Source organism: Salmo trutta, chromosome 27 (genome assembly GCF_901001165.1).
Source record: "Salmo trutta chromosome 27, fSalTru1.1, whole genome shotgun sequence".
NCBI lineage: Eukaryota > Metazoa > Chordata > Actinopteri > Salmoniformes > Salmonidae > Salmo > Salmo trutta.
This window is the reverse complement of record NC_042983.1, coordinates 39,490,257-39,506,601: the sequence shown is the minus strand read 5'-3', so window position 1 is coordinate 39,506,601 and position 16,345 is coordinate 39,490,257. Positions and strand designations below refer to the sequence as shown.

Here is a 16,345-nt window from a genome sequence, read left to right as displayed (position 1 = left end):
GATGAATCTGCGGAATTGACGTCTTGCGGGACATGTTTCCAGACGATCTTCTGGAAAGGTGGAACACTTCCTTTGTTGCTGCCGCTGCTTTTTTTGTGTCTGTTTCTTATTTCGCATCACGACAGCAGCGTTACCGTCCCGGTTTTATGGTTTTGCCTTAAAAATAAAACACTGCCGTAAAACGCTGTGCATATGACATAAAATCAATAATGTTTGTAGCTTTGCAAAGTACATCATTTAAAAACGATGTTACAAAATTATAACTACATCTGAAAAAAAAGAGAATGACTGCCTTATTTTTTTAATTTAGTATTTATTTAACTAGGCAAGTCAGTTAAGAAACAAATTCGTATTTACAATGACGGCCTGGCAAAAGGCCTCCTGCGGGAAATGGGATGATCTTTCTTTTTTTAATTACATTTATATAAGATAAATAATATTATAAGGTGGAGCACATTGAGAAATAGCTGGAGCTTAAAGGAAAATTCAACCCAAAATGATTTATGTGATGATTTCTCTATTTAATAATATTCTACAGACCCTACTGATCTACCACTAGAAAAATCGTGTTTTATGTAATGAATTGTAATGAAGTAATTTGCTTTGGAATATGTTTTAAAAACCCAAATGTAATGCGAATGTCACTTAAATATGAAGAATTGTTCATGTTTAGATACATACATCATTGTTCAGGACACTTTTCCACAATTACGTGGGAGACTTTTATTTAGAAAACGTCCGTGACCCGGAAGTACTTTTTTTGGTGTTGCCGACGAGACGCTGAACTGCTTGGAGATTGGGGAGATGTGCCAGAGGGTAGCAAGAGAAATGGAGTTTAATTAAAGTAACGGGCGGACACTTTGACACAAAAGGAAGGGGTACTTCAGATACAAGGATATCTAACTAAACGCAAGAGACGTGGAGAAATCACGATTAGCTCAAAATATTTTAATTCAAAGACAACGCACTTGAAATGAAGCTATTGAAACCAAGTTGGGTCAGTCACAATGGTAAGCATTTGAATCGCGGTTGTGCTGGAATGAATAATAATAGTTGACTGAATCTTGACCCAAGATAAGTTGCGCTTCTGTTGTTGTTTTTTTTTTGGGGGGGGGGGGGGGGTAGCTAGCTAGCTAGTTAGCTGACGTTACTCATTCCTTTGTAAACTATAGCTACAAAGGGCAAGGCACAACGCTCTCCTGAATGAGCCATGCGCTAAGGCGCTAATGTTAGCTAGTTAGCTATCTGTTTTTATTTGTTATTAAGTTTTAGCCTGTAAGCATATTCCACAAAGCAGTAAGTAGATAGCAGTTGTTGCAAAACACCCAAATGCAGGCTGCCAGTATTCATTATAGACCGTGTCTACAGCTGGGTTGTATTTATTACTCGGATTCTGTTGCAAAACGTTTTGCAACAGAAACCGTTTATTCCAGACACTTATCAACGTGCAACAGAATCTGCGTAATGAATACACCCCCTGGTGTTTTGAATCAGGCATTTTAGCTATCTACAGCATTTTGATGACATGCATGTTAATACAATTGAAATCACGTCTGCTTCTCAGGGAAACCAATATTTTCTGTTGACATCCATCCTGATGGAACAAAGTTTGCCACGGGTGGCCAGGGTAAGGTCCTTCATTACTAAGCCTTATAACGGTATAACTGTTAGGGTTACATTTAAACAATACACCTCACTAAACAGTACAAGCGTAAACTACTGTTTGACCATTTTCTCAAGCATACAATAATAATCAATACACTATGCACCTTTGTTTTACACTTTAATAAGGAGATCAGTTCAATGGTACTGAGTTGTTTGTGTGCCATGTGTTGCAGGAGAGGACTCTGGGAAGGTTGTCATATGGAACATGGCTCCAGTGCTCCGAGAGGAGGACGAGAAGAACGTGAACATCCCCAAGATGCTCTGCCAGATGGACAATCACTTAGGTGCTTCTTCTCTCACTGATGTTTGGTGTCTGCTGCTCAGATCTGACTGACAATAGAGAGACGAACCATATGTCGGCATGTTTTTAATCTGACAAAAAATTTGATTTCTTTGTTTTAGCCTGTGTGAACTGTGTCCGCTGGTCAAACACCGGGCTTTACCTGGCCTCCGGAGGAGATGACAAGCTGGTCATGGTGTGGAAGAGAGCTGCGTATGTAACACACACCCACCTAATCACATGCTGTGTTTGGTTGATATTTTCCTGTAATATTGTGCCATTGCAACTCACCATGTAAGTCACACGCATCAAACTCATTCCCCTAGAGAGCCGGGTGTCTGCGGGTTTTCGCTCCTCCCTTGTACTTGCTTAACGAATTAAGGTCACTTATTAGTAAGGAAAGGAAAAACCAAAAATCAGCCGTCACTAGGCCCTCCATGGAATGAGTTTGACACCCCTGATGTAAGTGATCTTTGATTTTCTGTGTTCACTTGAACAGCTTCATTGGACCGAGTACTGTATTTGGGTCGAGCAGTAAATTGGCCAATGTGGAGCAGTGGCGCTGTGTCACCATACTGAGAAACCACACAGGGGGTAAGTGTTCTGCTCTATGGAAAGATGGACAGCTCACATAATGCGCTACATTACATTGACAGTCGTTTGCCTTTGGGCACATCCCGTCTGTGTTTTCAGATGTCATGGATGTGGCGTGGTCCCCTCACGACGTGTGGTTAGCCTCCTGCAGTGTGGACAACACCATTGTGATCTGGAACGCTCGCAAATTCCCAGGTGCGAGCCAAATGAGAACCATTGTTTTTTTGTTGTTGTATTTGTGAGTTATTTCTCACACAACCTTGTTCATCTTCCCTCCAGAGATAGTGGCGTCGCTGAAGGGCCACACAGGCCTGGTGAAGGGGCTGACGTGGGACCCTGTAGGGAAGTACATCGCCTCCCAGGCCGACGACCACAGCCTGAAGGTGTGGAGGACCATGGACTGGCAGCAGGAGACCAACATCACCAAGCCCTTCAACGAGGTGAGCTCCACTCTGCCAAGCTGACAACCCTCCACACAACACAGTTGGGGTGTATTCATCAGTGCCAACTGTAGCAAATCACTTTGCAATGGTAAATGTTTTGCAACAAAAAAATGAGATGTGCCCACAGGCGCACGACTGTCAACATAACGGTCGCCGTCAATATTGGCTGATCCCTGGCCGTGACCCCACTTTCCGAGGTTGTCTCAGGGGGAGTGGGATATGCAAAAAACAAATGTCAAATCCACACATGTATAATACACACTTGTACATGTGTGAAATAGGACAAATGTAAGCACCCACCTTTGCTTCTATTTAGTTCCTACCCCAGCTCTCACTCCCTTCTCAGGATTGATGTTTGTCATTTCTGTTGCCCCAACTCATTGACCACTAACTCCCTGTTCTCTGCTCCTCTCTGTGTTGTTGACCAGTGTGGGGGGACCACCCACGTACTGCGCCTCAGCTGGTCTCCCGACGGACAGTACCTGGTGTCAGCCCACGCTATGAACAACTCCGGGCCCACCGCTCAGATCATTGAGAGGGACGGCTGGAAGACCAACATGGACTTTGTGGGCCACCGCAAGGCTGTCACTGTTGTGGTGAGGGCCAGTGATCAATCAATTAAATGTATTTTATAACGTCCTTTTTACATTAGCACTTGTCACAAAGTGCTTTACAGATATCCAGCTTAAAACCACAAACAGCAAGCAATGCAGAGCACAGTGGCTAGGAAAAAACTCCCTGGAAGGCAGGAACTTACAGAGGAACCAGGCTCAGAGGAGTGGCCAGAGGCAGAAACCTAGAGAGGAACCAGGCTCAGAGGAGTGGCCAGAGGCAGGAACCTAGAGAGGAACCAGGCTCAGAGGAGTGGCCAGAGGCAGAAACCTAGAGGAACCAGGCTCAGAGGAGTGGCCAGAGGCAGGAACCTAGAGAGGAACCAGGCTCAGAGGAGTGGCCAGAGGCAGAAACCTAGAGGAACCAGGCTCAGAGGAGTGGCCAGAGGCAGAAACCCAGAGAGGAACCAGACTCAGAGGAGTGGCCAGAGGCAGAAACCCAGAGAGGAACCAGGCTCAGAGGAGTGGCCAGAGGCAGAAACCCAGAGATGAACCAGGCTCAGAGGAGTGGCCAGAGGCAGAAACCCAGAGAGGAACCAGGCTCAGAGGAGTGGCCAGAGGCAGAAACCCAGAGAGGAACCAGGCTCAGAGGAGTGGCCAGAGGCAGAAACCCAGAGGAACCAGGCTCAGAGGAGTGGCCAGAGGCAGAAACCCAGAGAGGAACCAGGCTCAGAGGAGTGGCCAGAGGCAGAAACCTAGATAGGAACCAGGCTCAGAGGCAGAAACCCAGAGAGGAACCAGGCTCAGAGGAGTGGCCAGAGGCAGAAACCTAGAGAGGAACCAGGCTCAGAGGAGTGGCCAGAGGCAGAAACCTAGAGAGGAACCAGGCTCAGAGGAGTGGCCAGAGGCAGAAACCCAGAGAGGAACCAGGCTCAGAGGAGTGGCCAGAGGCAGAAACCCAGAGAGGAACCAGGCTCAGAGGAGTGGCCAGAGGCAGAAACCCAGAGAGGAACCAGGCTCAGAGGAGTGGCCAGAGGCAGAAACCCAGAGAGGAACCAGGCTCAGAGGAGTGGCCAGAGGCAGAAACCTAGAGAGGAACCAGGCTCAGAGGAGTGGCCAGAGGCAGAAACCTAGAGAGGAACCAGGCTCAGAGGAGTGGCCAGAGGCAGAAACCCAGAGAGGAACCAGGCTCAGGAGTGGCCAGTCCTCTTCTGTGGACTCTGAATAATGTTAATGGATTATTTATTTTGGACTCCACCTGGAATCCCTTACAACATATTATTGATTTTGTATTTTTGTACATTGCCCTGAGAACTTACATGTTAGGCTTTCTGGTAAACACTCTTATTCTTGTAATGGTGATAGTGGATATTGACTAGGAATCTGAGTAATACTGCTTTATGTGCAAAAACTTTCCAAAGCGTGTTGTCACAGCAACATGCTATTATTAAACAAGTTTGGAGGAAAGATCCTTCCACAAGCTTGCAGACGCTGACATAAGCTTAGAGAGGGCACAATTGGGATGGCATTTCAGCTCTAGAATCACTCTCATCCGTCAGGCTCCCAATCACCTCTCTCTCTCTCTCTCTCTCTCTCTCTCTCTCTCTCTCTCTCTCTCTCTCTCTCTCTCTCTCTCTCTCTCTCTCTCTCTCTCTCTCTCTCTCTCTCTCTCTCTCTCTCTCTCTCTCTCTCTCTCTCTCTCTCTCTCTCTCTCTCTCTCTCTCTGTCTCTCTGTCTCTCTCTCTCTCTCTCTCTGTCTCTCTCTCTCTCTCTCTCTCTGTCTCTCTGTCTCTCTCTCTCTCTCTGTCTCTCTCTCTCTGTCTCTCTCTCTCTCTCTCTCAGAAATTCAACCCCAAAATCTTCAAAAAGAAACAGAGGAATGGGAGTTCTCCCAAGCCCAGCTGTCCCTACTGCTGCTGTGCTGTGGGAAGCAAAGACCGCTCCCTCTCCGTTTGGGTAAGAACCGTCGTTCTATGTCATAGACATTACAACCAGTATATAGTGATAGCTTTGATGTCATCCACGTATTCCTACGTAAAACTCCCGATGGCGCCTGAAGTATTTGAATTTGAAGTGCAAGGATCATGGTCGACGTAGTCATTTTCATCAACCGGGAGACTCCTCGTAGCCTACTGGCCCGTGATTGGTCTGTGTCAGTATGTGGTCCTGTGTGATGACAAATGTAGTAGTCAGAATAGATCGCTATTTAATTAAATATCTGGATTCCTAGCGAACTTTAAAATAATTCACGTGGGGATCGAACTTGATCATAATCAGTTCCTTTTAGAGCCCAAAACAGGGGCCCTACATTTATTTGGTTTGGCCCTTCTTGCGATCATAATTTACATAGGCTGTCTAGAGCAAACCAGGGCTTTTGGCAGCGCTAGGTTGCTACGCTAGTGACTTCACGCTCTAGACTGGACACTGGGGGGCCTGGTCTGTGTACAGGATCTGTCAGATGTTTATCCTTCATACCTCATTCAAACGGACATATCCACTAGCAAAAAAATGTTTTTTGTTCTATTGATTGTTTTAATTGCATTTAATCTATTCACACATTTTAGACCGATAGTGAGACCCACCCTCCATCAATGTGTCTTGACAGCAGTATGTGTACATGTGGAGGTCTCTGTAAAATCCCCAACAACATATTTGACAGATCTATAATGAACTGTACCAACTCTGTTTTGTCTTTGGGCGTACCTCTCCATTTTCAGCTGACGTCTCTGAAGCGCCCTCTAGTGGTCATCCACGACCTGTTTGATAAATCCATCATGGACATCTCATGGTGAGAGCACCTCCTCCCCCCCCCCACAACCCTCACAGAATTAATCTACTTTGACATATAATACATGTTTTTAGAGACTGATAGTCTGTTTCTTAGCCGGCGTGCCAGTCTGTTTCTTAGCCTGGGTTTGATGATATTAGTTTTCTCCAAAGTCTAGGGAGAAACGGGTGGGAACGCTGTTAGTTACAGTGTGTGGTGGCGTTTTGCTTCCTGTTCCACTTAGGACCCTGAATGGGCTGGGTATCTTGGTGTGCTCCATGGACGGTACAGTGGCATACCTCAACTTCTCTCAGGACGAGCTCGGGGACCCCCTCAACGAGGACGAGAAGGTCAGCCAATTGCTAATGTCCTTTGACGTGACCCAACCAGTGTTGGGGTCAATACCACAACTTCAATTCTCTCTTTCTGTACATTCTCTGTAAATATAAAGTTTCCCCCAAAAGCTTTACAGCGAAGGTGGCAATTATATTTCTCACAACAGCCCAGAACACTTGTAGAACAGCAAAGTGCTTAGTTTAGCAAATTTCAGTTCACATATACTTTTTCTCCCCCTGCTGTGGCACTGGGCCGTCACGTTAGCTTTCAAGAAACTCCCCCCAGATCTAGAAGATATTTGTCTAGTGGACTATGAGATGATCTTCTAGCTAGCTAACACTCCTCCATCTAGAACGCCATCCACCAGAACATCTATGGTAAGAGCCTGGCCATCACCACCGAGGCCCAACTTTCCACCACCATCATCGAGAACCCGGAGATGCTCAAGTACCAGCAGGAGAGGCAGCGTGCAGAACAGGCCAACCACAGGATGACCCACGAGGCCCAGGCCCACAAACTCACCAGCGTGGTCAACGGAGAGTCCCTGGAGGACATCCGCAAGGTAGGATGGGCCAGCTAGTTTCCCCTATGTAAAGATCTAGGATCAGCTCCCACAATCCTAACTATGAGTGCAAAACTGACCCAAGATCAGCATCTAGGGCAGGGGTGACATCCGCAAGGTAGGACAGGCTGGTATGAGGGTTTGGGTCAATTCGAGAAAATTCAAATAGACTGAAAATACAATTCTCTTCAATGCTTTTAACGAGGAACATTTGGAATTGGAATTTGGTTTACTTTTGGAATTGACTGGAATTTAAATGGAATTGACCCCAACCCTGATAAGTACGGATCTAGGATCAGCTTACCCTCCCCAATCCTAACCTTACCCATTAGTGGGGAATCTGCTAAATGGACCCTAGATCAGCGTATCGGGGCAACCTCACCCTACTCTGCACGGCAACAATGCACCTCAGAGCAGGACCAGTACAGCACTACAGTTTGATTAACACTATATAAAGGCTGAACCAAGCTGTAAAGGACTGGCCTGGTTATGCATCTTACGTAGTTGCTGGAACGGAACATGAATGTGAGAAGAAAATATCCAAGCCAGAACAGTATGGTTCCGGTCAGTCCAGTATTTCTGTCATATCCCTACATTTTGAATCCATTGGCTTCATTGAGGGGATGTAAAGAAATGATAGGCATGTAGGAAATCAATAAACATATTGATGTAAACCATAACACCAATGCATAACATTGACCCACAGCTCCCTGTATGGTTCTGTTTAGGGTTAGAAAGTTCCGGAAACATTCCCAAAACCGGTTTTAAAGAAATCCTAGTTGCAAGATTCCTGGAATTATGAGGAAATCTGAGATGTCCTCCAATCGAAATTTCTGAAAAACTAGGACATTTTGCAACCCTTGTTCTGTCTTTATTTTGCTTTGCCACCTTTGTCCATGTAGTGTCTCGACAGACTTCCCTGAAAGGCAGATATCAGGGCCCGTATTCGTTAGAAATATTCCAGTAATTTGACATATTAGTTTCCTTACTTTGAAAGCTGTCTATGGACAAGGATTAGGAACATGTGCGGATACATTTCCCATGTAAGTCAATCTCCCTCTTAGCATGTATCAAATTTCATGCTGAACTGTCCCTTCAAACATCTCCGACGTTTATATTATCGGTCCTTATAGTCGTATTCATTGTGATCTAAAAGTATAAACTGATCCTAAATCAGCACTCCTGCTTTTAGGCACTTGATACACTCGGCACAAGATCTAGGATCACTTTTGTCCTTTTTTGATTTTAATGATACTAGATCAGCACTTCTGATTTGTAAATACGGGCCCAGATCAGATATAACTGAAGGAATAAAACGTGTGAAAAAAAAATGTAGAGGGGGAAAAAAGACTGTAAAATACAGCTCTCATTTGTTAGAAAGACAAATGGACATAAGAGTTGAAGTCAGTTGAGATGAGTTGGTATTATGTTGTCATGTATTCTGTGGCCTTGCACATGGTCTTGAATGATCTCTTTCCGTGGATATTTATTTTGTTCTCCTAGAACCTGTTGAAGAAACAGGTTGAGACGAGGACCGCGGACGGCAGGAGGAGGATTACTCCTCTCTGCATCGCCCAGCTCGACACAGGGTAACTCATACACCTTTCCATTTATTCTATTCCAGAGATTACAATGAGCCCTTCCTCCATCAAACAAAGCAGCTATACTGTAGAACTCATTTTAAAAAGGCAGCTTCATTCTATTTTGGTTTTAATAAGTTTATTTGGGGATTCATTTTTTTTCTCCAATGTTAAAAATATGCATATACATTTTGTTAAGCCAAATGACATACAATTTCATACATTTGTTACGTTCCCCAGCTAGAAAAGCAAATAATGTCGCTCGAACAGTCACTGACAATCAACAAAACAGGTGGGGTTTTAGGAGGGGTTCTGAAAGACACTCATGGGGGTGTCCACAGAAAGTTGACTAGCAACAACAACTGGGACCTAAAAGGCACCCACTAAATTTGCCCAAGAAGAGGCAAACAAAAGAAAAACCCACATAAAGACAGGAAGCAAACCTCTAAAAGGTGGCGCAAAACAAAATCAGACTAAGGAATGTTTTTCTAGAAATCAACTAGGGAGAGCCAACTAAAGGTGTTAACCCTCCACATCATCAAGACAATTGAAGAACTGGACCAGCCACACTTAAATAGCACCTTGGCCAGCACAGGTGAAACGCCTTCCCTCTAACGGGATGGAAACCAGTACAATTGTAACCCATACTGACTATTGAGGTGACACCAATCGTCGTGCCTTACGCTCTAATGAGCTATACGTGCTAAAGTCCAACCTCAAAACATAAATGAAAAAAACAAAGCCTGTAACACCTTCCCCCTTAACACAACAAAAATATCCTATATTTTTGTTGGACAAGCTTGCTCAGTAAGCTCTCAACATAGACTTCAAATTTCTGATGAAATCTCTCAAGAGCACCTTGATACTCTGGGTGGTAGGCACTAGAGGGGCAATGGGTTAAACCCAAGTGTTGTAGCATTTGCTGGAAGACCTTTGACATGAAATTTGATCCTTCATGAAATTTGATCCTTGATCTCTGTCAAAGTAACCCACACAAACTTCATCAAACTCCTCTGGACATATCTCAGCAAAAAGAGGGGAGAGGGAAACATCTTTACTATTCTGCAATCAGCTGCTGCTTCCTAGACATCAAAGTGTCAACTGTAGGGAACCCTCTCTTCCTTTAGCAGTCCTACGCTCTCGCTCACCTTTTGGGGTTTTCAAAGGAAAGGTCAATTCAGGAGGTTTAGCGAAATCAGGATCACCTATAAATGTCTGGGACAGATTAAATATAGTGGGATTGCTGACGTCCTCCTCAACACTAGACTTGCACCCAGTGACATTTTTAGACATAGCACGTGTAACGGAACACGCTGGGATTATTCTAGGGTACTTTTCTCATCAGGTTCCTCTAGTCTGGGTTACTTTCAAACGACAGGATTTAGCACGACCTTTGAGCCTTTCCCACAAGAACACTTTGGAGGAGCAGTGACCAAATACCCTGCGGCCATTTTAGGGATGTGGCAATCCACTCAAACACAGTCAAATATACATCCACCTCCTTTTCGTTGAAAGCGGTACAAGTCGGTTGTTCCGCCCTAGATCAAACTCCGTTGAGGGTGTAGGATGGCCTGAATGGATTGGGAGTACTTCCAGATCGATCTCTTTCAATCAAATGGCATGCGCACTTTCTTCTTGTTCTAGTCTGGCTGTGCGTTCTTAGTGTTTGGCTGCACGCTCATCTTGTCTTTCCTTGTCCTCCAACTCTAATTTCTGTTGTTACCATGTTGCCTTTAGTTCTATCGCTCTCAATTGTACGTCTATGGGGTGTACGCTACCAAGCGTAAAAATAAGGAAATACATTTTCACCGTCCTACCTCAATGGGGTGTATTCTACCACCCGTAAGACCCTTTTCATCATCCTCCCCCTCCGGGAGGATTTCCTCCTCCTCTAAAGCAGTATAGACTTTTTGACTACTGCTTTTGAGTCTGCATGTGCAACTCTGATGTCATAATGCTTTGCGATGACGAGCAGATTCGCCTTCTTCGTACATTTAGATAGCATCTCCCATGTAGGGTTTTCCGCAAACAGACTTAGTCTGTGGCTTTATTTTTATAAACCTGTGTTTATGCAACTTTCTAATTTATTCCGCCAATCTTATAACCCCCTCAGGGTGGATTCAGGTGACACAAACTCTACCACAAAAGTGTATTTTAAACACTAAAATATCTGGACCCCACAGAGCTTCAGAGTAGGTGACTACCATACTCATGACAAACAGGATCCCGGACAAGCCACCATTTAGTTATGTCCCCACAAGACAAACTCAAAATGTTGCTCACAACAAATGGAACTAACAAAGAAAATCACTGATTAACAAAACAAAGGGGTTCTGAAAGGTACCCATGTGGGTGCAAACTGAAAATTGGCAAAGCATGGAGGCCCACTAGGTTTGCCTCAGAATTAAAAAAATAAATACAACAATTTTTAGGATAGGGAGTAAAAATAATATGGCGCAAAACAAACAGGGGAAACCATAACAAATCAGGCTTCTTTCAAACTTATAAGGTTGAGCTCAAAAATCACACCTCAGCTGACGTGACGTGTAGCTCTCCCAACATGTCTCACACTCAACTGGAGCGCTGGCCCAGCCAGTCTTAAATATCACCTAGGCTAACACGGGTGAAACACCTTCCGACTAACAAGATGGACAAGCCATTACAGGTGTAACGGTTACTAACGAGGTGACACCAATCGATGCTCCCTACTTGCTAACACGCTACCTCGAAATAGATAAACTAAACCTGTTACGCATTTTTACAAATAATTGTCAATATATTACATTACCACAGGGATATTCTTATTTCTGTTAGTTTGAGCTCTCACTGTTTCTGTTTGAATCTTCAGGGATTTCTCCCCAGCCCTCTTCAACAGCGTACCCATCCTCCCTGGGTCGGCCAGCCAGCTCACCTCCCAGCTTTCCTCAGACTCCAACACGGCCACCTCCAATTTGGACCCCCTATCCACCCCACTGGGGGGCAAGGCCCCAGATGACGCCAAAGACAGGTCAGTTGTCTGTCTAGTCTTCTCTGCCATCCTCTGCTCTCTATCTCTCCTGCTCTGCTTCCACCCCCCTTACCAGCCTGTTAATTTAGTATTTTGCTCTCCCTCTCTTTCCATTCTTGACAGTGTTTCCGGTGCCATGGCTCAGGCCTCGTCTCTTAACACCACAGCCATGAAGTCCAACCTGCTCCTAACCACCTCCACCAAGATGGAGCCAATGAAAGCCCTTGACTCCAGGTTCACAGAGAGGTCAAAGGTCATGCCCGGGGTCACCATCTCCATGGCGGGACTCACCCCGCTAGACAGGTAAGGGAACAGAACCATCAAGCTTATCCAATAGTCTTTATGATCAGTCAACAGTTGCTGATTTGAGGCATGCAATGCTGGAACGCTATTGGTCGATTCCACATCTGAGATTCTTGTTATCTGAACATGGAAAAAAATAAGTCAGTTTAGGACGTACACATATTCCTATGAACACAAAACAACAGGTTGAATGCTAGCCTTGTTTTTAACGGAGCAATCCACCTTTGATTGACACTTCTTCTTAGAATAGATGTTAAGTGATGACCAGTTTTTAAATATATATATATATATTTTTCACTGAACTAGATTTTTCTGTTTTTGATGTTTCCTTGTTCACTGGGACTTGGAGGTTGTTTCTCTTAGAAATATAATTACTAGAAAGGGCATCTTCATTCAAGTCAATGAGGCCATAATGGGTGGACCAGTGAACAGGAAGTACAGCTGGAAATGTCCCCATTAAACAGGAAGTAGTGCAGGAAGTGTCCCTGTTAACCTGGAAATAGGGTAGGAAGTACATCATTCAAATTGGGCTCAACACACAACTCAACCCCCCTTACAGAAAAGTTTATGAAAATTCAATATTACCAAGCATGGTTTCGCCTATGATCATATATGGGGAAACACTACTAAGGCGATTGGGCATGGGTTAATGGAACAAATGGTGAGTCTATTTCTGTGGTTGTTGTCCTCCTGTTGTAGAGTGAAAGACAGCAGCACTTTAAAGGAGCTCAAGGATGAGACGAGCAGCGACAGCGAGGACAAGATGGCTGTGGTGAAGTCCCCCTCCTTCACCAAGAGGAAGGCCCTAGACGTGGAAGGAGGGGACAACCAGTTGGAGAAGAGGAAGGCCCTAGACGTGGAAGGAGGGGACAACCAGTTGGAGAAGAGGAAGGCCCTAGACGTGGAAGGAGGGGACAACCAGGTAGAGAAGAGGAAAAAGGGACGGCCCAGGAAAATGGACGCGAAAATGATGATGCCCGTGTCCCACCAACCCTTCCAGCAGGTAAGACCAGTGCCAGTTGATTTCACGTAATCTCATGACTTTACACATTTTTTCTGATAGAAGACATGATAATATTCAAGATATCCTTGTCTTTGAATGTAATGGTCTTGATTGGATATGGGATCAACAAACTGATTGGCTGCGTACGAAATGACACCTATATTCCTATAGTCAAGGAATATTCAACCGGGGGTCCCCTATGGGTCCGCTGTGGTACGGCAGGGGTCAACAGTGAAGAGGCGACTTAGGGATGCTGGCTTTCTAGGCGAAAGTTGCAAAGAAAAAGCCATATCTCAGACTGGCCAATAAAAATAAAAGATTAAGATGGGCAAAAGAACACAGACACTGGACAGAGGAACTCTGCCTAGAAGGCCAGCATCCCGGAGTCGCCTCTTCACTGTTGACGTTGAGACTGGTGTTTTGCAGGTACTATTTAAAGAAGGTACCAGTTGAGGACTTGTGAGGCGTCTATTTCTCAAACTAGACACTCTAATGTAATTGTCCTCTTGCTCAGTTGTGCACCTGGACCTCCCACTCTTTCTATTCTGGTTTGAGCCAGTTTGAGCTGTTTTATGAAGGGAGTACACAGCGTTGTACGAGATCTTCAGTTTCTTGGCAATTTCTCGCATGGAATAGCCTTTTCTCAGAACAAGAATAGACTGACGAGTTTCAGAAGAAAGTTATTTGTTTCTGGACATTTTGAGCCTGTAATCGAACCCGCAAATGCTGATGATCCAGATACTCAACTAGTCTAAAGAAGGCCAGTTTTATTGCTTCTTTAATCAGAACAACAGTTTTCAGCTGTGCTAACATAATTGCAAAAGGGTTTTCTAATGAACAATTAGCCTTTTAAAGTGATAAACTTGGGATTAGCTAACACAACGTGCCATTGGAACACAGGAGTGATGGTTGCTCATAATGGGCCTCTGTACGCCTATGTAGATATTCCATAAAAAATCTGCCGTTTCCAGTTACGATTAGTCATTTACAACATTAAAAATGTCACTGTATTTCTGATCAATTTGATGTTATTTGAATCAACAAAAACAAGAACATTTCTAAGTGACCCCAAACTTTTGAACGGTAGTGTATGTGTACATACATACATACATACATACATACATACATACATACATACATACATACATACATACATACATACATACATACATACATACATACATACATACATACATGTACCAGATTAGCCAGTTCTTGCTGTGAGATGTTACTCCACTTTTCCACCAAGGCACCGGCAAGTTCCCGGACGTTTCGGTGGGCAATGGCCCTAGCTCTCACCCTTCGATCCAATAGGTTGCAGATGTGCTCAATGGGATTGAGATCCGGGCTCTTTGCTGGCCATGGCAGAACACTGCCATTCCTGTCTTGTAGGAAATCACACACAGAACGAGCAGTATAGCTGGTGGCATTTTCATGCTGGAGGGTCATGTCAGGATGAGCCTGCAGGAAGGGTACCACATGAGGAAGGAGGATGTCTTCCCTGTAACGCACAGCGTTGAGATTTCCTTCAATGACAACAAGCTCAGTCCGATGATGCTGTGACACACCGCCCCAGACCATGACGGACCCTCCACCTCCAAATCGATCCCGCCTCAGAGTACAGGCCTCGGTGTAACACTCATTCCTTCGACGATAAACACGAATCCGACCATCACCCCTGGTGAGACAAAACCGCGACTCGTCAGTGAAGAGTACTTTTTGCAAGTCCTGTCTGGTCCAGCGACGGTGGGTTTGTGCCCATAGGTGACGTTGTTGCCTGTGATGTCTGGTGAGGACCTGCCTTACAACAGGCCTACAGGCCCTCGGCCCAGCCTCTCTCAGCCTAGTGCGGACAGTCTGAGCACTGATGGAGGGATTGTGCGTTCCTGGTGTAACTCGGGCAGTTGTTGTTGCCATCCTGTACCTGACCCGCAGGTGTGATGTTCAGATGTACTGATCCTGTGCAGGTGTTGTTACACGTGGTCTGCCACTGCGAGGACGATCAGTTGTCCATCCTGTAACGCTGTCTTAGGCGTCTCACGGTACGAACATTGCAATTTATTGCCCTGGCCACATCTGCAGTCCTCATGCCTCCTTGCAGCATGCGTAAGGCACGTTCACGCAGATGAGCATGGACCCTGGGCATATTTCTTTTGGTCTTTTTCAGTCAGTAGAAAGGCCTCTTTAGTGTCCTAAGTTTTCATAACTGTGACCTTAATTGCCTACTGTCTGTAAGCTGTTAGTGTCTTAATGACCATTCCACAGGTGCATGTTCATTAATTGTTTATGGTTCATTGAACAAGCATGGGAAACAGTGTTTAAACCCTTTACAATGAAGATCTACAGCACCAGTCGAAAGTTCGGACACACCTACTCATTCAAGGGTTTTTCTACATTGTAGAATAGTAGTGAAGACATCAAAAAAGTTTGAAACAAATCCAAATATATTTTAGACGCTTCAAAGTATCCACCCTTTGCCTTGATGACAGCTTTTGGCGTTTTCTTAACCAGCTTCATGAGGAATGCTTTTCCAACACTCTTAGAGTTCCCACATATGCTGAGCACTTGTTGCCTGCTTTTTCTTCGCTCTGGGGTCCAACTCATCCCAAACCATCTCAATTGGGTTGAGGTCGGGTGATTGTGGAGGCCAGGTCATCTGATGCAGCACTCCATTACTCTCCTTCTTGGTCAACTAGCCCTTACACAGCCTGGAGGTGTGTTGGGCCATTGTCCTGTTGAAAAACAAATGATAGTCCCACTAAGCGCAAACCAGATTGGGATGGTGCAGAATGCTGTGGTAGCCATGCTGGTTAAGTGTTCCTTCAATTCTAAATAAATCAGAATGTCACTAGCAAAGAAACCCCATACCATCACACCTCCTCCATGCTTCCCGGTGGGAACCACACATGCGGAGATCATCCGTTCACCTACTCTGCGTCTCACAAAGCCACAGCGGTTGGAACCAACATTTTACAATTTGTACTCATCAGACCAAAGGATAGATTTCCACCTGTCTAATGTCCATTGCTCGTGTTACTTGGTCCAAGCAAGTCTCTTCTTCTTATTGGTGTCCTTTAGTAGTGGTTTCTTTGCAGCAATTCGACCATGAATGGTGCCGACAGATGTGGCAGCTCTGCTTCTAGCTCCTAAGCAACTTTGCAGTATTTGTTTTTTTTTTATGTGTTATTTCTTCCTTTTTATTAGCCCAGAATGTTTTTTTGTGTTATTACATACAGCCGGAAATAACTTTTTGG

At 44.8% G+C, this 16,345-nt stretch overlaps 1 protein-coding gene across 2 annotated transcripts in view; it reads left to right on the top strand.

Moving 5' to 3' along the window:
* The first annotated feature begins 743 nt into the window (after window positions 1-743).
* hira (histone cell cycle regulator a) overlaps window positions 744-16,345 on the top strand; it is a 41,846-nt gene continuing 26,244 nt past the window's right edge. The window contains exons 1-17 of one of the 2 annotated variants that reach the window (XM_029718006.1): window positions 744-1,010; window positions 1,565-1,627; window positions 1,839-1,949; window positions 2,068-2,158; window positions 2,445-2,539; window positions 2,639-2,734; window positions 2,819-2,979; window positions 3,411-3,578; window positions 5,376-5,489; window positions 6,251-6,321; window positions 6,545-6,650; window positions 6,989-7,198; window positions 8,702-8,787; window positions 11,627-11,785; window positions 11,909-12,088; window positions 12,788-12,890; window positions 12,936-13,091. In XM_029718006.1, the coding sequence (XP_029573866.1) occupies window positions 974-1,010; window positions 1,565-1,627; window positions 1,839-1,949; window positions 2,068-2,158; window positions 2,445-2,539; window positions 2,639-2,734; window positions 2,819-2,979; window positions 3,411-3,578; window positions 5,376-5,489; window positions 6,251-6,321; window positions 6,545-6,650; window positions 6,989-7,198; window positions 8,702-8,787; window positions 11,627-11,785; window positions 11,909-12,088; window positions 12,788-12,890; window positions 12,936-13,091 (2,007 nt within the window). In that variant the 5' untranslated portion in view covers window positions 744-973. Of the gene's footprint in view, window positions 1,011-1,564; window positions 1,628-1,838; window positions 1,950-2,067; window positions 2,159-2,444; window positions 2,540-2,638; window positions 2,735-2,818; window positions 2,980-3,410; window positions 3,579-5,375; window positions 5,490-6,250; window positions 6,322-6,544; window positions 6,651-6,988; window positions 7,199-8,701; window positions 8,788-11,626; window positions 11,786-11,908; window positions 12,089-12,787; window positions 13,092-16,345 lie in introns of both variants that reach the window. The other variant, XM_029718005.1, reaches the window with a different exon arrangement.